At 43.2% G+C, this 24492-nt stretch overlaps 1 protein-coding gene across 3 annotated transcripts in view; it reads right to left on the reverse strand.

Moving 5' to 3' along the window:
* PDE2A (phosphodiesterase 2A) overlaps positions 1-24492 on the reverse strand; it is a 661195-nt gene that overhangs the window by 367831 nt on the left and 268872 nt on the right. The window contains exon 1 of one of the 3 annotated variants that reach the window (XM_075198339.1): positions 22779-22918. The exons of the other annotated variants lie outside the window; for them this stretch is intronic. Coding sequence (XP_075054440.1) covers positions 22779-22811 — 33 coding nt within the window. The 5' untranslated portion in view covers positions 22812-22918. Of the gene's footprint in view, positions 1-22778; positions 22919-24492 lie in introns of those variants that run through there. 3 annotated transcript variants of the gene reach the window in all.

The following is a 24492-nucleotide window of genomic DNA, read 5'->3' on the forward strand; positions in this document are numbered from 1 at the left end:
TATGGGATGATGAACAAGCCGGGTGTAGGATATTTGTGGGGTATGTTGTATAGGAGCCGTCTGTTAATGCTCTGAGCTCTTCCTCCTGACATGGTGATAACAGAACATATACTGCAGCAATTTATGTACCTCCGCCATACTTGTAAATACCACTCCGCTCTTTGGCCCTTAGTCATTAAGGAAAGTAAGGCAAAAAAAGGAGTAAATGTTCTCCGGGACAAACCATGTTAATCAATGCAAGGGGTGTAAATTAGTTTATTATTTTGCACATAAGTTAAATACTGGATGTTTTTTCATGTAGCACACACATAGCTTTTTTTTCACACTGACATTTAAAGTTGATTTAGGACATGCCCTACCTCAACTATAAATCTGTTCCCACATTTTACATTTACCTCCCCCTCCAATGCAAAATAGTTTTGCCCAGGTGCAAAGGTACAAAAAATTACTCCTTTTTTATGCTTTGCTCCCCCTTAATGACTCAGGCCCTGTGTGTAAAGTGCAAAGCCTGTTTTCATTTGGCATTGGTGCAAAGTGAGCACATGGTGAATACTGGCTGCAACTGCATGTATCACACATGTATCACACATACTGGGCAGTTTTATATTAACTCCTCATCTGAACACATCCCTATATGAGGAACTAGAGACTGAGGCATGAGGCGCCAGTTCCTGATTATTGGGTAATCCCTGTAACACTGCATGTAAGACAGATCTACATTCTATGTTATGTATTTATGAAGTATTCCTGAAACAAACCATGTGCTGCTTTCATCTACAGCAGCGATGCCGTCATGTAAATGGATCTCCGTTGGCTCCGGGAGATTTCTCACAAACCATTTGATATTTGGAGTTTTCTGCACTGAGAACCTGGATCTTTCAATCTGACTTTACATATCAAAGTGTAGAACCTCTGCTCTGACAGCGCAGGAATGAGACACATGACATGTGCAGAGACGGGGAAAAACAAAATTATTTACTAGTGTAAAAATAGCCGATCATCTGTCTCCCCAAAGCAGAGGGAGATTGTAAGAACGGGCCCAGAGTACTTCTTTCATCTCATCTATATTCTTTTCGTTACTATGAAATACAAAAGCTGGAATATATGAAAAGAGGTCTTGACAGAATCACAAACGTCTAAAATTTCCCCACCTGTGGGTGGGACAAGTATAACACAGACTAAGGAGGCATTTGGCTGCTGCCCCCGCATTACATACACCTCCCAACATTTATAGAGGCAAACATCCGTGGTCCACCCCAAATCTGCCCAAACTACACCCCTAATCTACCCAGACTACACCCCCCACTCTGTTCAAACTAAACCCCCACTCTGCTCAAACTACACCACTAATCTACCCAAACTACACCCCCATTCTGCCCAAACTACAACCCCACTCTGCCCCAAACTACAACCCCACTGTGCCCCAAACTACACCCCCACTCTGCTCAAACTACACCCCTAATCTGCCCAAACTACACTCCTAATCTACCCAGACTACACCCTCACTCTGCCCCAAACTACACCCCTAATCTACCCAAACTACACCCCCATTCTGCCCAAACTACAACCCCACTCTGCTCAAACTACACCCCTAATCTACCCAGACTACACCCCCATTCTGCCCAAACTACACCCTCACTCTGCCCCAAACTACGCCCCCACTCTGCTCAAACTACACCCTCACTCTGTCCAAACTACACCCCCAGTCTTCTCAAACTACACCCTCACTCTGCTCAAACTACATCCCTAATCTACCCAAACTACACCCCCATTCTGCCCAAACTACAATCCCACTCTGCCCCAAACTACAACCCCACTCTGCCCCAAACTACAACCCCTAATCTACCTAAACTACAACCCCATTCTGCCCAAACTACACCCCCACTCTGCTCAAACTACACCCCTAATCTTCCCAGACTACACCCCCACTCTGACTATACTACTCCCCCCAATCCGCACAATCATGCAAACATTTTGGTGAAAAAGGTCTGTCATGGCAGAAATTGGGACATTTGGGAGGTACTATTTCTATGCTATCGCTGGCGGGAGCTCGCAGCTTTCTATGGTGAAAGCCTCCCCAGCAATATTGTATTTTTCTTTATTTTTAACATATATTTCTATTTTATTTTCTTAAGAGATGGAGCTGAAAGCCCAATTAATTGAAGTCAGTAGAAAATACCATTTATTACTCTGACGGACACCAGCAGATGCCTCTTACATGGGGCTTCTAGGTAAACAGTTTCCAATCTTTTATGTTTAGCTCCCTCTCAGGTCTCCCTCCCGCGATTCGTCTAATTTGCATGGTAGGGGGCGGAGCCATGCTGACACCATCACAACGCCACTCGCCATCCCGCACCTACCACCTAACCAGCCACCAGTCTCTGCCAAGGGGGACACACTTGTTGCTGGACTCCTCCAGGGCCAAAAGACTAGGCTTGGACAATCTCCAACCAGTGACAGGGCATAATGGGACTTGTAGTTCTACAACAAATGGAGTCACGAGGTGTCTACATGCACGTTAGACACAATCCATTTCAAACATTTAGATTGCAGCTTACAACCTCCGGCTCCCAAATATCAATTCAAAAATGAATTAACACTTGATCCTAACACCTATAAAGCACATATTGCAAGCGGCTGTGAGAATTAATGATAATGTCAGTCTCACCCACTCTATTGCTCAGTATTTCCATCACTACCCTACAAGCAGCCAGGCAGCTGCTGAGAACGTGAGGCTTACTATGGCACTGCCAGCCTGGCTCTACACTCTGTCTCCTGGCAGTGAGTGGGTTAACACCTGCCCTAGGGGTATATTTACTAAAATGCGGGTTTAAAAAGTGGAGATATTGCCTATAGCAACCAATCAGATTCTAGTTATCATTTATTTAGTACATTCTACAAAATAACAGCTAGAATCTGATTGGTTGCTACAGGCAACATCTCCACTTTTTCCAACCCGTCTTTTAGTAAATATACCCCCTAGTGTATAACAGAAGAGAAATATCAGTGAACAGTACACCACAACATAGGGTGCTTATTCATCTTTTTAAAATAGCTCAAATATTTGGAGCCATTTACACCTAAACACCTGTCCATTAAAGTTGATATGAATTCTCCACTCAATCCTTAACCATGATGAACCATTTACTGCACTACACTCTACTCCACCTGCAGGGTGTGCACTAAATGTATAGAGATTACTACAAATTGTCATTCATCTTTGCTTTTACAGACTTACAGTAAGTGTTCACCTAACCTCCAGCTGTGGAAACCTTTCTGTATAAGAGGTAGTGCTGATCTGACGTAGAATAGATCCCAATTCACATCCGGCAGAATCCGAGACCAGTAAAGGCCAACAGTCCTATCCGGGGATCGAGGGGGGTGTCTGATAAAGAGGTACGAGCACAGGGGGTGGACAGTTATCAATTCACAGTGTATTCATTCACAAATATTAGAGGAGTCAGTCCAACTTTGTGAGCTCTTTTTGGGGGATTGGGAGGGTGAAATGTGCAAAATTACCAAAAGAATCTATTTTTGAAATGTAAGCCCTATCCTATAGCTCAGTGTTGGTTAGATCCCCCTGCTCTGGGGGGGGGGGGGGGGGGGGGGTGACACTATACAGTTGGGTGCGTATATAGTATAGCGCAGTAAGCGTCTTCTGCAGGGTGCACCATACCAGCATCGGGCACAGTGCAAACCACCAAACCCCATTGGCCACTGAACCTTACTTTGTTGAATGCCCATTATGTGCAGAGTATAGACAGATCCATCCATCCAACATCCAATATAACATACATTGCACTGTATGGTTTCGCCTGGGATAGTAATTTCCACGGACAGACAAAGCCTCAGCATCTCCCTGTAAATGCGGCTAAGCTAGGGGTCACCTTGTTTATGGATGAAATCTCAGGGTCACGTTGCCCAACGCGTTCTCTGCTGTTCCTGTTACAATCCCTGTTACCTCCTCTACCCGTTAACTGCACCTGTCTGGTTTAGATTTACAACCAATAACATTATAAAGTCTGATTTTAAGAAAATATTTCTTAAAATATAATCTTTCTTAATATTGCTATTGTAGGATTTATATGGTTAATATATATAATTCATATCCGACATATTTAAGTACCGTACTTAATATATTAGAGGCAATAAATATTGAAAGGAATGGGATTAGACCACACACAGCACTTGGGAGAAAACAAATTATATTAAGCCAACTGTTAATCAATAGAGCGATCATTCTGTAGCCTTGAAAGAAATGCTTACATTAATATACTGTATGTGCAGAACACACACAATCCTTTCAAGAAAAACAAATTAACCTAGTAATAAAATCTCCTATTTATTTACATGTCCCCTAATTATAGAACAAACAGGCACCTAAACGTCTACTGCATCTTATTTAGAGCAGGACCATTGTGCGGTTCTCAGCCACTAAAATACGGGATTAACTTCTCTTTGTGCCACATGGAAATTACTTCATTGTTACTGTAACAATTTCTGAATTTTTAGCCCCAAAATCAAGAAAACGCATCATTAAACTTAACATGTAACAAAATAATGTTCCTTGTTCTCAGCTTAGAAAACAAAGACATTGGTTTGGAGTTTTTTAATGTTTTCTTTATATTTATTAAGCAGATGTTCTTTACTAAACATCATTGTTAGAATGTACTCAGCTATCCGTGTGGAAGTGAGATAAACACAGGATCTGACTCTATCACACCAGTTACACCTGCTGACATGATAGGGAGGGCCAGGCTTTGTACATTAGGCAGGGTAAAATATTTGCCCAATTAGCTGATGGGTGAAATCTGCTGCTAATTTCCTATATGAGCGACGTGGGTGACAAGCAACATCGTCTCACCCGGACTCTCCTCTGAGCGGTTATCAGTAAGGAACCTACAGGTTCATTCCTCAGAGCAGAGACACATTATTCTCCATCCATGCTCCAGAAAGATGCTCAACTCTACCCTCATTCTCTAGGGTAACTCACAGATAGCGCTACCTTCCATCATCATCATCATCATCATCATTTATTTATATAGCGCCACTAATTCCGCAGCGCTGTACAGAGAACTCATTCACATCAGTCCCTGCCCCATTGGAGCTTACAGTCTAAATTCCTTAATATAGACACACACACACACACACACACACACACACACACATACAGACAGAGAGACAGAGACTAGGATCAATTTTTGATAGCAGCCAATTAACCTACCAGTATGTTTTTGGAGTGTGGGAGGAAACCGGAGCACCCGTAGGAAACCCACGCAAACACAGGGAGAACATACAAACTCCACACAGATTGCTGCGAAGCACAAGTGCTAACCACAAGGCCACTGTGCTGCCCAAATCATGCTACATCATTGTCCTGTGTCTGTCCATGCCCAGTTGTTGACAGACATCGCATGGACCAAGGACGTCAATAGTCGTTGTACAAAAATTCTGGAAGCACAGACACGGCTCTTACATTAGTAATCAATATATTATATATATATACATATGTAATATATATCTATCATCTATCTCTGTATATATATATACATATGTATACACATATACCATTCATCCTGACCAAATCCCCACTTCATTTACTGAAACGCAGCCCCAAACTTGCAAGGAACCTCCATCATGCTTCACTGTTGCCTGCAGACACTCCTTGTACCGCTCTCCAGCCCTATTTTTGAAAGCACTCTTACTTTGCAGAATTTTTTCCTTGTATCCACAACTGTCTTTATATAGCGCCACTGATTCCGCAGCGCTGTACAGAGAACTCACTCAGATCAGCCCCTCCCCCATTGGGGCTTACAGTCTAAAGTCCCTAACATACACACACAGAGAGAGAGAGAGAGGCTAGGGTCAATTTTTGATAACAGCCAAGTAACCTACCAGTATGTTTTTGGAGTGTGGGAGGAAACCGGAGCCCCCGGAGGAAACCCACGCAAACACGGGGAGAACATACAAACTCCATACAGATAAGGCCATGGTCAGGAATTGAACTCATGACCCCAATGCTGTGAGGAAGAAGTGCTAACCACTGAGCCACTGTGCTGCCCACGATTATATATATATATACAGTATTGTGACAAGATGGACTGCCTATGCCACCCTGTCTGTTGTTGCTGGGAACCGGCTGTGCTTACTTTCCCACCATCCCTTTTCATTATCCCGAATACGCCCCTCCTGCAGCAGTAGGAGGAGCCTGCTGCTACCACTGGACTCCTTTATGGCGCCCAGAACCACGTTCCTTCTGGGTAACTGTCGCTGCTAGTGGACTCCCGTGCTGGTACACCTGACCGCTTACTATAGATCAGGGTGCTGTGGATGGATTCCCCCTGGGCTATCACACTGGCCAGAGCTGCTGGGTAGCGCAGAGCGTTGGTACTAGGAGCTGGGTCCAAACTTCAGAACAGCCGGAGGACGGATTAGATTTAGGGTCTAATCTGTAGGTCATAGGATTACAATAATATTGGAGAAGTTGTCAAGCAGGGTCTTGAAGCAGAGTGATGTTTATTTAGCTCAAGTGCCCTGACAAGGACAGTTCCACTGATTAAAGGTATCAGTGGTCAGGTCAGATGGATCATCAGAATGATACATTTCAGTGTACAAGGGCTCTCTTTTTATACAGTTTTAGAGACTAGTCTTGGCAGGGGGTAAGCCAGCCCCCTGATCAGAGAAGGCTCCGCACAGACTGCAATATTTCATTCAAACATTAACATCAGGATGTTCTCTAATCCTGCATCTAACACAATGTAACTTCCACATCAAACTGATTTCCTCAGATTTCCATCAGATCTCAGGATGTTCTTAGATTTTAAATGCAATTTATACTTAACAAAACTTACACTTCTGTGATATTCTACATCACGTGATGTTTCTAACACCCTTAACAAAAGCCACTCAGGAGCTCACAGTAACGACCTCCTGTGGTGTGTTCAAGGGTTGGTCAATCACATTGAATACACTAAAGCTGGGTACACACTACAAATATCCCACCAACTTTTTATGCCGAACGATTTTACATCGGAACGATGGTCCGATCGCTTGGTCCATGGACTGCATACACACTAGCCTTGTTTTAGACGATAAAGGGAAGATCGGCCGTCCCGTTAGTGACTTTTTAGAGCCATGTTGTTGTGAGCAATAATTAGAATTTCATACTGTCAGGCGCCGCTCGGCGGCCGCCATCCCTTCCGCATAGCGCGTCTGGTTGCCTAGCCACTTCCACTTCCGCTCGGCCGCCCGGCTACAGATCTGGAAGCGTTCCCGTTGCCAGGCAACAGGACGCTGCATGAAGGTAGCGCTACGGCGCTTAAGTATGACAAGCGCTACGGCGCTGGAACTATGACAGCACTACAGGTGCTGAGGCTATTGGCTAGCAGCACTATTTAAGTCTCTTTGGATCCCACCTCCTGTGCCAGAGTTTCAGGTCCTCCTGTCCTCCAGCGTTTCTAGTGTATTCCTGTGATTACCCATCTCCTTACCTTTACCTGCCTCCTGATTATTGCTGTTTACCTGTGACCCTTGTGACCCGGATTGCCTTGACTACTCTTTTGGATCTCCCTTTTGTACCTCGCTGTCAGAACGTTACCGACCCGGCTTGACTCACCACCCCTTCGGATTCTCCTTGTGTACCTGCATTGCCCGCACCATTGCCGAACGGTCTGTCTGACATTTCTCTCGTGCTTCGCTATCTGACTCGTGAAAGGACCGCGACCTGCGTGTTCCCTGCAGCTGAGTCCATACCTCCTTGCGGGGGTCCCTGGTGAACACCAGGGGCACGTTAGACTCCGCACCTTCCTCCGAGTAGTGCCAACGATAGCAGTTACGCTATACTCAGTCGTGACACATACACACTGAAGAAACATTTGCGAGGCATGTAACGGTATAACAAATACATTAGCATAAAGGGGCAGAGCTTTCACTATATTTAACACCCAAAGCCGCAGAAAAAAAGAAGGCAACACTGTCTCTTCATTCATTCATATAAAATAGAAGTTTATTACCATACATAAAATTTAGAAAAAAACATTTAACTGGTAAAGTGCAATGGAATTAATATTCCCTAATAATAAAATCCCTTCGTATGTAATGGAATGCTCCATTCTCTGCAGGCATCATCGCTGATTGGTCCACAGCAGAAACGAACGCCCATGTCTGAGTGTATAAAATGACAGGAGCCTGTCTGGCGCCGAAGAGCGTGAGAAGATGGCGAGTGAGGAGAAGGTGTCAGTGGGGTTTGCATGTGAGGAGAAGGTGTCAGTGGGGGTTGCGAGTGAGGAGAAGGTGTCAGTGGGGTTTTCATGTGAGGATAAGGTGTCAGTGGGGGTTGCAGCTATGGAGATGGAGATAGAGTCAGAGATGGTGCTGGAAGGGTCAAAAAATTTTGAAAAAGTTAAGGTGGGGGATGGAGATGCTCAAGAAGAGCAAAGAGCAAAGCCAATGAGCCCAAGAGAGGTGGAGATGATGGTTAAAGTTAGAGATGGGCGGGCTCAGCTAGCCCAAAAACCAAACCCTCCCGAACTTCTGGTATGCGAGTACCGAGCCGAGTACTCTTGCGCCTATTCGGATTCCAAAACGAGGCAAAACGTCATCGTAACATCGTCGGATCTCGGATCTCGCATTTTTTAGAATGAATAAATAGCCACCTCCACATCGATCCAGCGCCATTTGAGAGAGGGAGAGAGAAGGGTTAGGTCGCAGGAATAGAGTAGGAAGAGAGCAGTAAGAGAGCAGGAAGAGAGCAGTAAGAGAGCAGGAAGAGAGGAGTATAGAGGAGGCATTTTTCCTAATTTATACTACAAGTGTTTGGGGTGTCACATACTCCCCCCTTTGTAAAAAAAACTATTTTCTGGTGCTGAAATTGTAATATACCAGCACTATATATTTCATTGCTCTGTCGCATACCATCCAGACAGATCGCTGCACTATTTGGCGGAAAGTGTATGAAAAGCATATTGTGACCTGTGAGATGGTCAGAATTGAATGGAAATGACTGGAAAGTAGTGTTAGTGAGGTTAATAATAATGTAGGTACAAAATAATGCCTAAATTATGTGATTTTAGCCCAAAAAATGCAATTTTGTAAAAAATAGCAAAACAAAACCAAAACCAAAACACGCAAGGGCGGTTTTAGCAAAACCAAAACCAAAACACGGGGATCAGTGAGCATCTCTAGTAAAAGTACTGGACCAGTACGACTATGACATTAAAAACGGTCAGTAGCACGTGTTGTGTACCTGTTTGAAGGACTTTATTTCATTCTAGTTTCACATGAAGCAATGTAAACGCCTAATTTGTAACATAGGTTTTTTTGGTTGTCAGAATGAAGAATTATCGGGGAGAAGGTCTGTTTAGATACCACTAATACCACTGATGTAACACCTGTTATCAAACAAGAAAATATTGATGTTGAAAACCAAGATATGAAAAAAGTTATACACGAAGGTATTTCAGTGAACATGTATAGACAACTAAATGCTTTGGGCATATACCGTTATAATTAACCAAAATGGCGCCTGATTTCCAGAATATATGGAGGTTAAGCCCGCGATTATAATTGCGATTGCACCACAGGGACCACAACATAAACTGATCTCGAGCAATGTGCAAGGTGAGCAAATGAGAGTATTTCTGGTGTTGGATATGAATTACAGATATAGAAGTTTAATGGTAAACAATTTTTATTTCCTTGTTTCGTAGGTAAAGAAATCAAAGGGCTTAGAAACCCAAGCGACATCAAGAGAAAAATTAAAAACCTTGAAAAAAAGTGTTGTTGAAATGTATATGCTGTTTGCAACTGTTCTGCCACAAACCACCGGCCCCTTTAAGTGTAATATTATTTTTTTGCACTTGTCATATTCTGCAATAAAACATTTTGTACTTTTGTACTGCAATAAAACTGTTGCATGAACACTGTGTGGTTTATTCTGGGTATTTTATAAATATTAGTTAATAAAGGTTAATATGACTTTATAAGTTTAATAGTTTATAAAGGTATAAGTATATAAAGGATAAATATGAATAGATTCCCAACATAAATGCAACAGGTAATAACACACATGCTTTATACAAGTGTAATGGTCTGCAGCCAGACAGGTGCAATACACATCTATACTAAACAAGTCTGTGATGTGCAGATACCGCACCACGTGGGACTGGTAAAGGCATCACAAATTTACATACACACGCCCCCCAGGTCGAGGAAGTATTGGAGGATTGTTGTGGATCGGTCGGAAATTTATACACACTACACAACTAAAGGAGATTGGAACGAAAATATTGAACGGTACGACCAACCAAAGGAGGCGACAATCGTCCATTTGGGCAGACTTTCGACCATTGAGTCACTACACACACTGACCAGACTTTCGAACGAGCGGTCATATGTCGGCTGGTTGAGCCGATTATTGGACAAAAACCCTGTAGTGTGTACCCAGTTTTAGCCTTAATGAGGACATCCTCTAGAAACTACACACAGACTGCCTCAAATAAATGCTTATCAGAAATCGAACATATACTTCAGACATAAAACAGCAAAGTTAAAACAAACAAGTTTCTTCCCTGGTCTCAGAAATAAAGATTTCCCTTACCAAAATATACACAATATAAAAAATAAGTGCATTTGCAATCATATAAATAAGCGCCCTGTGCTATTTCCTTTAATTAAATTTATATCATAAGTTACTTATAAGTGATCCAGTCACAAGTATATACATACACACACACACACACACACACGTGTATATATATACACACACACACACACACAGCCTGGGATTCATTTATAACACACAGAAATGCTTGTTTAAGGTGACTATATTTATAGGACAGGAGACTGACTATCATATAGTTAATTGTTCACAATAGCATTAAATAAACATCAGTCTGACAATGATCAGACAGAGATAGATAGGAGATGGCAGCCTGGTTTTGTAAAGCAGATTTGTGCTGTTGTGGTTCCATCCTGTGACCAGTTCCTCTGTGTCCTTATAACCTGTTCCATCCCTGACAGCTGTCAGTATCTGGAGGGCGTTTACTTAATGTCATTTTTACAGGCCCATAAAAAACTCCACATAAAACCCTTTCAGACAGGACATGGGTATAACACGTGTATAACTTGATGGTTATAAAGTGTGCGGTCTGTTGGCTCCCACTGAGGACAGGTGAGTTACGTTCAGACAATGTTCTGACTGATAATTTATCAGTAGTTAGTCCTAGGCTGCACCACTGCTTGGTCTAGACTCTTACGTGAATTGTGGGGTCCTTCATATAGGGCCACCCTTCTGCTGCGCTGTTAGGACCAATGACGACACTGAGCCTCCACTAAGTGCTACCGGTACGGTTGGGAAAACTTGAGGTAGATATAGGACCAGAGGCAGCAGTACGGGGTCAGATGTCAAGATGTCAACTGAGACGCCAGTAGGTCTCCCCTATGTTCAGCAATAATAGGATCATTACAGTGGATGTAATAGTAACTAGAACATCAATTACTGTACTATTAACTCTATTCATGTTCCTCGGGTCTCCCATATATGTAATAGACCTTCAGTGACCTCACACGATGACATCATAATTTATCACATTCCCTTGAAGTCAGCGTATGATTCCACCAGGAGATCTCCTCCCTCTCACTGACATAAGAGATCTGGGCTTACAGCACAACACTGCGATATTGTAGCGCTATTTAAAAACACGACCAGCAAATAAACGCCAGGCCCTCCGGCCATATATATATATATACAGCGGGTGAATGTCAACCAGATTCCCTGTTTGGCCATTTTGAAATGTTTACGGGTATGGACAGGGGCGTAACTAGACATAAGTGTGGCCCATACTAAGATTCTGCACCAGGGACGATAAAACACATGTACACATGGGGAGACGGGTCATCTGGGAGCCTATACCAGCTGCATATCTGTTACTGTGGCAGTTACATCTCAGCACAAACCAACCAGCAATAGACTAGGGAGGTCTGGTCACTGGCCCAGTGCGCCTTCTGGCCATGTGACAACGCTATATTTGTAGCTATATGTCTGTGACAAACATTCACTCTGAGTCAAGTATTCCTGAGGAGTTACCCTCTGATTACACGGCAGACCCTGCCTGCGTCCCCCACACCCTACCAGGGCAGAGCAGCGATGGATGCCGGCTATATGCTGACATTTGATGGTTTAATTGGTTGGTGGCTGGGAGCCGATCAGGCTGAGTAATGCCAGGAATACGCAGCACCAACTGGCAGGAGCCCAGGCTAGCTGGCAGTGCCAGGAGTATTTGCTGCTACTACAGATACCTCTTGACGCCTGGCCGCTGTGTGACATTTTATAAAAAGCAAATCAGCCGGACAGGAAATATGTTCAGGAGATGGAGAGAATGCTCAGGATGCAACGTTTGGTTCCTATCATTAACTCATTGCTGGTGAAGGACTAGAGAACCTCAGATAATAATAATTTTACTGCAGAGACAACCTCCTGTGGAACTACAAGTCTCAGCAAGCCTTATAAGCCAAAGGGAGTATATTGGATCCACCCCATATTTACTGCTGTTCTATACAGTTAGGCAATTTGGGGACCAGATTTATAACGGTCCTGTACTGGCTGAATAACAGCGGCCGGTTATAGGCTTGGAATGGAAATTTTCCTTTTTTTATATATAGAAATACAAAGTATCACTTCTCTAATTCTGTATACTGGGAACACTGAACTTCTCAGTATCTGATCTTCCTATATATGTACAGATATCTGTACAGTATCACTTCTCTAATTCTGTATATTGGGAATACTGAACCTGTCAGTATCTGATCTTCCTCTATATGTACAGATATCTGTACAGTATCACTTCTCCTATTCTGTATACTGGGAATACTGAACCTTTCAGTATCTGATCTTCCTCTATATGTACAGACATCTGTACAGTACCACTTCTCTTTCTGTTTGTTAAATTTAACTCTTAAGGGTATATTTACTAAACTGCGGGTTTGAAAAAGTGGAGATGTTGCCTATAACAACCAATCAGATTCTAGCTGTCATTTAATAGAATGTACTAAATAATGATCACTAGAATCTGATTGGTTGCTATAACCAACATCTCCACTCTTTCAAACCAGTAGTTTAGTAAATATCCCCCTTAGAATCTGCTCTAAATCAGCACTTTTCTTGTTCCATGTGTTGGATTTAATTCTCAGTATCCAGACTTTGTCTATATGTATGTATAAATGCGCAGTACCACTTCTCTTCCTGTCGGCTGGATGTAATTATCTGTTCTTATCTTGTATACCCCGCCCCCTCTGCACAACATTGCGCAGGGAGAGTACGACATGACGGCGCACTGCGCAGGGCAGCGATAGGTCACGCAATGTAGATGCATTTCCAGAGAACGATAAGACAATGGAGGGCTCATCGGTGATGAAGCAGGCTAAGGTAAGTATACACACTAAGGTAAGTATACACACTAAGGTAAGTATACACACTATATACGCACAAGGCCATAAGATTTAACCTTCAGCAAACAGGCTGCCGACATCGCCTTGTATAGAAAAGCTTTTGAAGTGGATGTACAATAACTCCTGGTGCTCAGTGACTGGTAATTTCAGGCCTGGAGCCCGGTGACATTCCTCCGTAATTACACCTATTCAGCTGCCTGATTGTGCATTGCTCAACTCCAACAGCTCCTGAGATTCTCAGCACAATGATCTGAAAATAACTCTTATAAATCGGATTCTCTCACTGTGACTAAAGCCTGAATGATAACAGCAGAGGAGCCCATTGTAGGTAACAATCCTCATCTTCCTTCTCTGTGCAGGAAAACAGGAGGAAGCTTCGCTGTATCTAGGTAGGTGCCGCTGGTGACTTACCTCCTGACTACAATAGTACTTTTATTCCTAGTACTCCCTGTTTGATACATTTATTCAATGTAAGCCTGGGTCACACAGATCCAAAAGTAAAACCGGGTACTGGGCCCTCTCTCACTCTCTTACTGTCACGGGCACTAGGAGTTTTACCCAGAATTCACCAGGAGTAGTGGTGAATCAGTGGAACCATACAATAGAATAAAGGAAAGGAATGTCAATAGCACAAATGCTGAGTCTTGGCACCGTGGAACTGTAATGGTACAGCAGTTTAGTAAACAGGATAAAATGAGGAGAGAGTCCAAGTGCCTTAGCACGCAGGTAGCATATAGCAGGCAAGTACTTGGTAACTGGATAACGTTAGGCAAAGACCAATCAACAATGCAGTAGAAGAGTCAGCGACTTGCAGCTATAATACAGAGGCACTTGTAGACTTTAGTACAGCTCATAGATACCATACTGAGTAGTAGCTATATCACAAGGAGACATGAGTGGTCTACAGCTGGTAAGTTTCACCACAGATGTGTAGAGAAGACTTGTCTAGCGCAGATATGTAACGGAATAGCGTGAGTGGTCCGCAGCTGGCAGTTTACATCACTGATGAGAAGAGAAGACTTGTCCAGGTGCAGGCATATAACGGGGTAGCGTGAGTGGTCTGCGATTGGCAAGTTTTACCACTGATGTGTAGAGAAGCCTTGTCCTAGCGCAGGCATGTAACCGGATAACGTGAGTGGTCTGCAATTGGCAAGTTTTACCACTGAAGTATAGAGGAGACTTGTCCAGGTGCAGGCATGTAACGGAGGTAGCGAGAGGAGTCTGCAGCGGGTGAGTTCTACTACTGATGTGAAGAGGAGACTTGTCCAGGTGCAGGCATGTAATGGAGTAGCGAGAGTAGTCTCCAGCGGGTAAGTGCTACTACTGATGTGAAGAGGAGACTTGTCCAGGTGCAGGCATGTAACGGAGTAGTGAGAGTAGTCTGCAGCGGGTGAGTTCTACTACTGATGTATAGAGGAGACTTGTCCAGGAGCAGGCATGTAACGGAGTAGTGAGAGGAGTCTGCAGCGGGTAAGTTCTACTACTGATGTGAAGAGGAGACTTGTCCACAGCAAACGGATAACACGAGCAGAAACAGGAAACACCTCAGAGTCTTAAGGGAATGAGAACCAAGAACAGGCAAAGGTAATAGGGCAACAGGTGCCTTAAGTACTGAGAGGTGATTAATTAACCAATGAGACAAGAGGCGAGGTTTTAACAGTTCAGGGTTTCTGCACATGCGCAATCTTAGTCAAGATGGCGGACGGCCACGGCAGGAGCGAGAGAGACCCATGTCCCAAACTAGAGGCACTAACAGTCCGATGAGTGACACTTACATGATAATTAAGCACAATGATTACATTTGATATATGTACTATGAAGCGTAGCAGCTGTGTTTCATAGTAGTTTCACTGTAAGTTTTTTACCCTGTATATTATATTGTTATAGCCAGCACATAACGCTGGTGTATAAGTAGTGTTACGTGTTACCCAGTAGACTGCAATGCCTGGTTGTGAGCTGAGTGATGGAAGATAGAGAAGAACCACCCGGATAATCATTGCTTTCTCAGCATGAGAAAACAGACAGCAGACTGGACATAAAGGCCTCAGGTAGTTTATATATAATTTAGTGCATGAAATGAACATTCTTTGATACATATCATTACCCAAATGTAGCTTTACTTGCTCTTAAGCATATACAACATGTACATATCTGGATAATGGTTTTCATACATCAGGAGGGGAAAATTTTTCATTGCATTAAACATTCTCAGAGGCTCTTAGCGGATCCTGGATGCATAGCATATATTTTTATGTTATTGCCCTGTGTGTGAGCTTTATAATAGCAGTATCTGATCTGCATGTCTGCCTCTACACTACGTGCACCTTTCTATAAACCTACAATCCATTATCCGCCTCCTGGCCCTCGTCCCCCTTTGATGTCAGGACAATTGACAATCGGTAAACAATGATTGTGATTTTCCCCTCATTGTTTTCCAGCCGTTAGCAGAGACGAATGGATTCCCAGCGGGGTGATTGTCAGCCGTCCTGACCACTCGCAGACACAGACTTGTGTGTAATGTTCATAGGATGATATCATGTTTGGATGTATTGGGGGTGGCCCGACAAGTAGACGCTGTGACATCAGAGATCACAGACGGAGATTGGTGGAGAGGACATCTGGTAATAAGCTTGGGACACAATGTTATGAAACAGTGATTTTCCCTGATGATGAGTCCATTGTATGCAAGACCCCTTATATACCAGCACAGGGGCATACTTCATAGTTATAAATAATAGGGCATTTATGGCCCATGGGGGCTTTTTATATTTACATATAAAACTATTCCTATTTTTTATTTTGTGATCATTTAACAAAGTTAAATGTATTATTTTTTTCATTATCTATTAACCTTTATCTATATGACGCCTACGTATTAAACAGCACTTTACAAAGAATCATTCACATCAATCCCTGCCCCACTGGAGCTTACAATCTATATGCTCTATTCACTTGTTCACATTCCAGTTAGCCTACCAGTAAAGCGGAGCACCCGGAGGAACCCTAAATACACCTTACGCAACAAAACCGGATGCAGTAAGATCGTTATAGATGGAGCAGGCCTGGAAAGGTCAGACGCTGCGCACATAGCATCGTGTTCTCTCCTACCTTCTGTGTAAAAGATTATATTAGGGCACATGGAAAGGGGACCCATCCCTGACAGGCCATGAAGCAATAGACGGCACAATACGACTACCTCCCTTCTGTGCTAGTGATGACCTCTGTTGCGTTTCATCATAAGATTTATCATTTGTTCATGTGACCTGACTGCTCCTGATTGGCTGAGCTCACACAGGTACACGTGGACTGTAGCACTTGGGCGCAGGATTTTATTATTTTTATTATTCATTTTTATTTATAGGGCGCCACTAGGTGTCCGTAGCGCCTTACAGGGACAAACAAAATTACAATACGACGTGAGACAGCACAGAACAGTAAACTATAATCACAGTAACTCAGTGAGCTCAGGGCACAGCTAGAGAGGTGGGGGAGGAAGGAGAGGTAGGTCCGCCAACAGCGGCACCTAGGGAGGAGGGCACGTAAAAGAGGGAGACCCCCCAGGGGGAAGAGGAGGGAGCGGGAGGGGACGGGGGAAGGGGGTCATCGAGGAGGAAGGCTAGGTAGCTGGTGAGCAGAGTAAAAGTGGTGGAGACAGAAGGAGAGAAGACCCTGCTCAAAGGAGCGTACAATCTAAGGGGTGGGGTAAACTGACAGAGAGACACGGGGGAGAGAAGGAGGAACTGAGGATAAGGATAAGGGAAGGGGAATGAAGTGGAAGAGTCGGAAGACGTGGAAGAAGTCGGAAGAAGTGGAAGAGTCGGAAGGATGAGGATTACTGACAAATGGCCTCAATATGAGAATGAAGGCGTAACAGTGACAGAAGAATTGATACTGTATTTCCTGTGACATTAATGCTGCTGACAGGACATCTTGTGACGAGAGCAGACGGGAGTCTTGTGAGAGAAATCCCCCCCCCAGATATGTCCGCAGGGCTGTACACGTTTCCTGTGCTTCAGGATTTCCTGGACAATTCTGAAGGTAAGAAATGATAAATAAGGGACAGTAGCTGGTGTGTGCTGAAAGACAGATGAGCCGCTGGTGTGAACTGTGAGCGACTAACAGATACAATTTGAAATTAAAATATTATATAACTAGTTGCAACAAAGTGATGAAAGTGTTTTCTGAGAAGTGACATAATGCAGAGATTAAATACACTGCAAGGGTCTATTAAATGAAGGGAGAAAGTCCCCAAATCTGGCAAATAAAATGGAGATTTTGCTGGATTTGGTGCTTTTGGTGCTGAAGACTATAGTTGTTATTGCTGGTGATATCCTTTCCTGGGGTGTCCGGTGAAGCTATTTATCATTAATATCAGTAGTACAAGTACCGTTGCTGTCCTCCTATCTCTATTGCCATCTCAACTAATTATTATTTATTTTTCTATTTTTTTTACTTTATTATTTTACATTTTGGCAGAGGCGGCTCACGCGTGTGAAAAGGGATCCTGCAGCACTAGCTGGTGAATCGGCAACAGTCCTCTATCCTCCTCCAGCCAGTATCACCGGGGAGCTCCGCATCCTTCAGCTGTCCCGGTGAGAGTTTATTGTTAAATTGCCAACCATAGAAAATCTTCCATATTACCCAAACTTATTAAATTGACCCCATAGTGTAAGCAAAATGTAAATAACAATCTCTAAAATACTGTTTATGTTTATAGTTTTGTAAAACATATAAACACTTACAATCCAATCCAACAAAAGTGTGAATGGTTTCATATACCAACAAAACACCAGCAAATTGTATTGTACTAAGGCAACAAAATACTCCAAAATCTCACTGCCTAATTCATTAGTGAACATTCCAGTAGGGTGACATTTTCTGCATGAAATTGCTCTGGGCTACACGGCATGAACGTAAGAGCATGGAATTCATCTTCGAACACCAATGACACTTCCGTCTGTCTATGACTTGAAGTGAGGAGGGGGCTGGACGTATGCTTGTAGGCTATATACAAGGACGTGCCAAGGTAGAACACACGCACAATCATCCAATTCATGCTCTGGGTATCTCTAAGATACGTGATTATTTGTCGTATCACTTGCTCCAGCTACAGGTCAGGTGTAAGTGCTGATTACTAGTGATGACAACTGTGTATGCAGCTAGAACATGTGTTTGTAATCAGGAGCAACTGTAACAATGTATTTTATGTACAGTAGACATTAATAACATCCTGAAAGATGTATTTTATTGTAAAAAAAAATAAAAAAATATTTTTTAAATGTACTTTTATGAATAATTATATTATTACCAGGTGTTAATGTATTTAAAAATTTTTTATCTGTGTGTTCTGATGGGACTATATATAGCACATATTCATGTACATATCCTGCAGTGTGTTGTGTCTGTCTGTATACGACCCATTCAATGAAAACATTGAGATCTGCTTGCACTTTAATACGGACATCCGCGGGTGCAATTCCGTCCGTTTTAAAAAAACGCAGATTTCGCTCGTACCTTAATTAATCAGGCCCTTAATCTTTAGCTTCAATACAATGAAACTGACATTATAAACAAACACTCTTTGGGAATTAAACCAACATTTCAAGTCACATCTTACTTTAAAAATACTTTTTAACAAATTAATAAGCAAGTCCTGAACTAAGTGCCCAAGTTATTAATTTAATATTTGCCCAAACTTTTCTCCAAATCCAAATCCTTCTCTTTCACATTTGCCCAATACACAATATGGTAAATTAAATTGGTTATAAACACCTATGTAGATAAAACAATGTGTATTAATACCAATGACATAAGAGGTACATACATACAATTATATACCCATAGTTGCCATATATACCTAATTTCCAGAGGCAGTCCTGGGTTCTGACACTTGGAAGTTAGGGTAATATATGTTATAAGAATATTAGAGAAGCCTGTTTACTTCTGCAATGTCGCAGGATGGCGCTACCAGGTAAAAATCATTAAGAAAAAAAAGGATTTTTTATTTAAATAAAGTATTTTCTTATTTGTACTCTTCCTTTTCTTACATTCCGCTCTGGGACGTGTATGTGACGTGTCTTCAGATTAAGGATGAGAGAAGACACGTGTATATATGTATCATAGACGTGCATTTAGTCACACTGGTGACGTCGGCTCTCAGAGTCACCTGTCTGTGGGGTGTAAATTCTGTCAAGTTCCTGCAAATGTAAATCCACGTCTAGGAAGGAGATGACACGCAGGTTCTAGAAGTGGTATCTGTCTGTTAGTGCTCAGTACCATAATAAATAGTGTCAGACCCTCTCAGATATAGACTTTACATTGCAATGTATGTAGTCAGCACTTCACAATATTATTACTGGCAGTGACAATTACCACCGTACCAGAGCTGGCCAATCGCGGGGAAGGAATCATTGCGCCTAGAAAAAAAACTGCTGTCACCTAATATTTTTATGTATTGTCTACAACTCTTAATAATAGCTAGTTTATAGTCTGAAAGAAAACATTCAACCCCAAGAGCTTGCACTCATCTGCTACTCATTGAAACATGACATGCCCTGTAAATGTCATACATTATATTTAGGCCTGAAATTTCCAGGATGCAACGGAGAAGAGGTAATTGTACAGTCACGTAAATCTGGTGAAATAATCACAATACTGAGATTCAGCACCGTAGAGTATAGAGAGGAGCAGCAACTCGCCCATAAACCGGTGGGTTTATTTGTACCCAGGGCGTGACATTTATGGAAGGTAAGACGAGCTTGCAGCAAAATTACTGGCAGCAATATAAGAACTATCAATGCAGCTTTATAAATTGATCACATTCTTGTCAATTCGCATCAGGCTGAATGGTTTTTGCACAGTATATCTGTGATGCCATTTTTATGCCCCAAGTGACACTAATGTTCTCGCTGTAATACTACATGTACTGACAGCAGGACACTGGGCATAAGACAGATGTTTACCCTGTAGAACATCGCAGTCTCCCAGCTGACTGCGGAGCAGGATGAACGTACAAACCCTCGGCGCTGTGTCCTGATGATGGTCACCGGTTCAACCTGCATTGTCCACATGGTTTAGGCATTTTTAAGTAAAATATTAATTCAAGAAAAGCCCAAGGTTGGAGATATCAGAGATATCTCGGATATAAGACAAAGTACCACATAATACCGCAGTCCCCATCATACTCAATAGGGTCTGAAGTCTGGGTAAATTTATTAAGCCCCGATGGCTGTCAACCATCTGAAGACGGTGTTACCCCCTCATTCCTATGGGGAGAGCCCATAGCAGCAGAGGGATCTTCAGATACCGCTCCGGCAGAGTTGCTGCTCTCCCCATGTATTAACGGAACTGAGTTTTGTACATGAACAATCTACGGTCGGGCATGCACAGTATTGACTCCGAGTCAGAACGTTTTCATTATCACAGAGGGCAGCCTTCTATGAGACGCGCGGCCCCGACATGACTTTCACAGCAAATTGCTCCTTTAATCTATCTGCGGTGACAGATGGTACTTAATGGGGCAAAACTGTGAATCATGCTGAATAGGCCCCATAGACAGGAGCAAGACCAATGAAACCAGCGAGAGGCGTCACCCTGATCGCTGGGATTCTTGCGGAGCCAGTAAGTTCAGTGAACGATGGCGTTTGGTGTGAAACGTTGGGGTCGCCTCCTGTCCTTTCCTCCATTTAATAGAATGTTTTGTTCCATGTTACAGAAAGTATTGATGTGATCGTCCAATGTTCTGATGTTTCAGGGTCTCCGAAACTTGTACTGAACAGCATTTGTCCCATTCATTGTTTGGGATGTGAGGGGACAACTTTACGCCACCAAAATCTGTTGTGACTCTTTCTTCTAGCACGTCACCCCCTATAGTACCTGTACACTATCACTGGCCGAACCTACAAGTGTCAATCATCCGCTCTTTCTAGGGATCAGTATTAATCCGCACAACTAAATATAGTGAGTGCTCAGTGGTGAATTGTTATAGGACTGTTTGTGCTGGGAGCCCCGGGGGCCCTCTGATTTAAGGGGGTGGGGGCAGGTTTTTTCGAATTCAATCTCAGTGCTTCAACTAGATCCGTAAGTTTGGGGTGAGGGGCTCACACTGTATTATAAAGCAGTATACAGTGGAGATTTCTATGTACATGTAACAGATTATGTATGAAACTAATCACTGTATATTACTGGAGTCTGACATATAGATGTAACACGTCCCCGTTCACATATAATACCAGCAACACAGCAGCCCTGTTACATTCTATATCTACATATCTCCCTCATGTAAACTCAGAATCTTAGTAATTCCAGCGTGTTACATTGTGTGATATGAGATGTTCCTGAGTACTAGGTCACTGGCAGGATCATATCTCTACATATTTCATGTGTTTACCATTATACATAATATCATCATCAACATTTATTTATATAGCGCCAGCAAATTCCGTAGCGCTTTACAATTGGGAACAAACATTAATAAAACAATACTGGGTAATACATACAGACAGAGAGGTAAGACGGCCTTGGTCACAAGCTTACAATCTATGGGACAATGGGAGTTTGAAAGACAAGGGCATGTTCTACATCATATATACTTATACCTGACCAATAACGCCACATCAAGTGAAATAAATAAACATAACACACACAGCACATCTTATCTGTCACACAATTTCACTGACCAGTTCCTGGACTGATCATTTCTTGTGTGTATACTGGAGATAACACAGAACCATCTCTCTGACACTACTGGGACAAATTCTGGGAATATTTGGGTCCTAGAATAATCCACAAACGTAACTGCATTACTATTCCCTGTGTGCATGACGTATATATTAAACCTAAATTCTCATACATTACAGAATGAAGATAACTGCAGCTATTTAAGGTTTAGGATGAGTGCATCCCTCTGGCTGTACAGTATTACTAGACACAGCAGTAGTTTATTATCCTATTATTACATGAATAAACTCTCGCACACTGTAGCCGACAAGCACCGAGATCCTGTGTACAGGGAGTGTTACAATATCCTATTTCTTCATTTCTCTCCAAACTCCGCTCTTTAAATGTTGCAGTTGGAGAACCCACAAGTGACTGCTCAACAGCATTAAACAGATGTGTAAAATGCTACAAAATATCAGAAACATGCATTAAAGTAACAGTGGTGGAAAATGTCATTGGAGACCAGCTATACAGCTTCCCAGATATTCTGTAATATTCTCTGTACTTTCTCTCATCAGTCTGTTGATCCAATCATTTTACAGCCTGTAACTTCTCAGTACAGTTAGTATAGTATAGTGCTCAGGGTAAAGCACCTTATACAGAAGAATAGGTACCTGCAGCTCCATGGAGAACTCCCAGCCCAGCATCCCGCAGCAGCTGTCACAGAGGTGTCGCTTCCATTAGTTTGTGTAAGTGCAGTAAGGAGCCGAGCTGGGTTCAGCCCCGATTTACTGGGAGGAAGTGTAAGGTGAAGCACACACAGCAGGCACACGCTTCCTATCATGTCAGGCAGGAAAGAGGCACAGAACGGTCACACAGTGTAATCTCCTATTTATCAACATTCCCTTAGAGGGACATTAAACTGTAAAGGACGCATATGAAACAAAATATATACTGTAAAGGAGGGGATTAAATAAGGATACCCCAAATTCTGAGAAATATCCTGTCCAATGGTATCTCCTAAATCTCAGTAATGACAGCACTCACAATATACACCCCTTTATACCGTAGGTCCCTCTCTCTACCCCTTTATACCGTAGGTCCCTCTCTCTACCCCCTTCATACCGTAGGTCCCTCTCTCTACCCCCTTTATACTGTAGGTCCCTCTCTCTACCCCCTTTATACTGTAGGTCCCTCTCTCTACCCCCTTCATACCGTAGGTCCCTCTCTCTACCCCCTTTATACCGTAGGTCCCTCTCTCTATCCCTTTTATACCGTAGGTCCCTCTCTCTACCCCCTTTATACCGTAGGTCCCTCTCTCTACCCCCTTTATACCGTGGGTCCCTCTCTCTACCCCTTTATACCGTAGGTCCCTCTCTCTACCCCCTTCATACTGTAGGTCCCTTTCTCTATCCCCTTTATACCGTAGGTCCCACTCTCTACCCCCTTTATACCGTAGGTCCCTCTCTCTACCCCCTTTATACCGTAGTTCCTCTCTTTACCCCCTTTATACCGTAGTCCCTCTCTCTACCCCCTTTATACCGTAGTCCCTCTCTCTATCCCCTTTATACCGTAGTCCCTCTCTCTACCCCCTTTATACCGTAGGTCCCTCTCTCTACCCCCTTTATACCGTAGGTCCCTCTCTCTACCCCCTTCATACCGTAGGTCCCTCTCTCTATCCCCTTTATACCGTAGGTCCCTCTCTCTACCCCCTTTATACCGTAGGTCCCTCTCTCTACCCCCTTTATACCGTAGGTCCCTCTCTCTACCCCCTTTATACCGTAGGTCCCTCTCTCTACCCCCTTTATACCGTAGGTCCCTCTCTCTATCCCCTTTATACCGTAGTCCCTCTCTCTACCCCCTTTATACCGTGGGTCACTCTCTCTATCCCCTTTATACCGTAGTCCCTCTCTCTACCCCCTTTATACCGTAGGTCCCTCTCTCTACCCCCTTTATACCGTAGGTCCCTCTCTCTATCCCCTTTATACCGTAGGTCCCTCTCTCTATCCCCTTTATACCGTAGTCCCTCTCTCTACCCCCTTTATACCGTGGGTCACTCTCTCTATCCCCTTTATACCGTAGTCCCTCTCTCTACCCCCTTTATACCGTAGGTCCCTCTCTCTACCCCCTTTATACCGTAGGTCCCTCTCTCTACCCCCTTTATACCGTAGGTCCCTCTCTCTACCCCCTTTATACCGTAGGTCCCTCTCTCTATCCCCTTCATACCGTACTACCTCTCTCTACCCCTTTTATACCGTAGGTCCCTCTCTCTACCCCCTTTATACCGTAGTCCCTCTCTCTATCCCCTTTATACCGTAGTCCCTCTCTCTACCCCCTTTATACCGTGGGTCACTCTCTCTATCCCCTTTATACCGTAGTCCCTCTCTC

Source organism: Mixophyes fleayi, chromosome 2 (genome assembly GCF_038048845.1).
Source record: "Mixophyes fleayi isolate aMixFle1 chromosome 2, aMixFle1.hap1, whole genome shotgun sequence".
In the NCBI taxonomy this organism is placed as follows: domain Eukaryota; kingdom Metazoa; phylum Chordata; class Amphibia; order Anura; family Limnodynastidae; genus Mixophyes; species Mixophyes fleayi.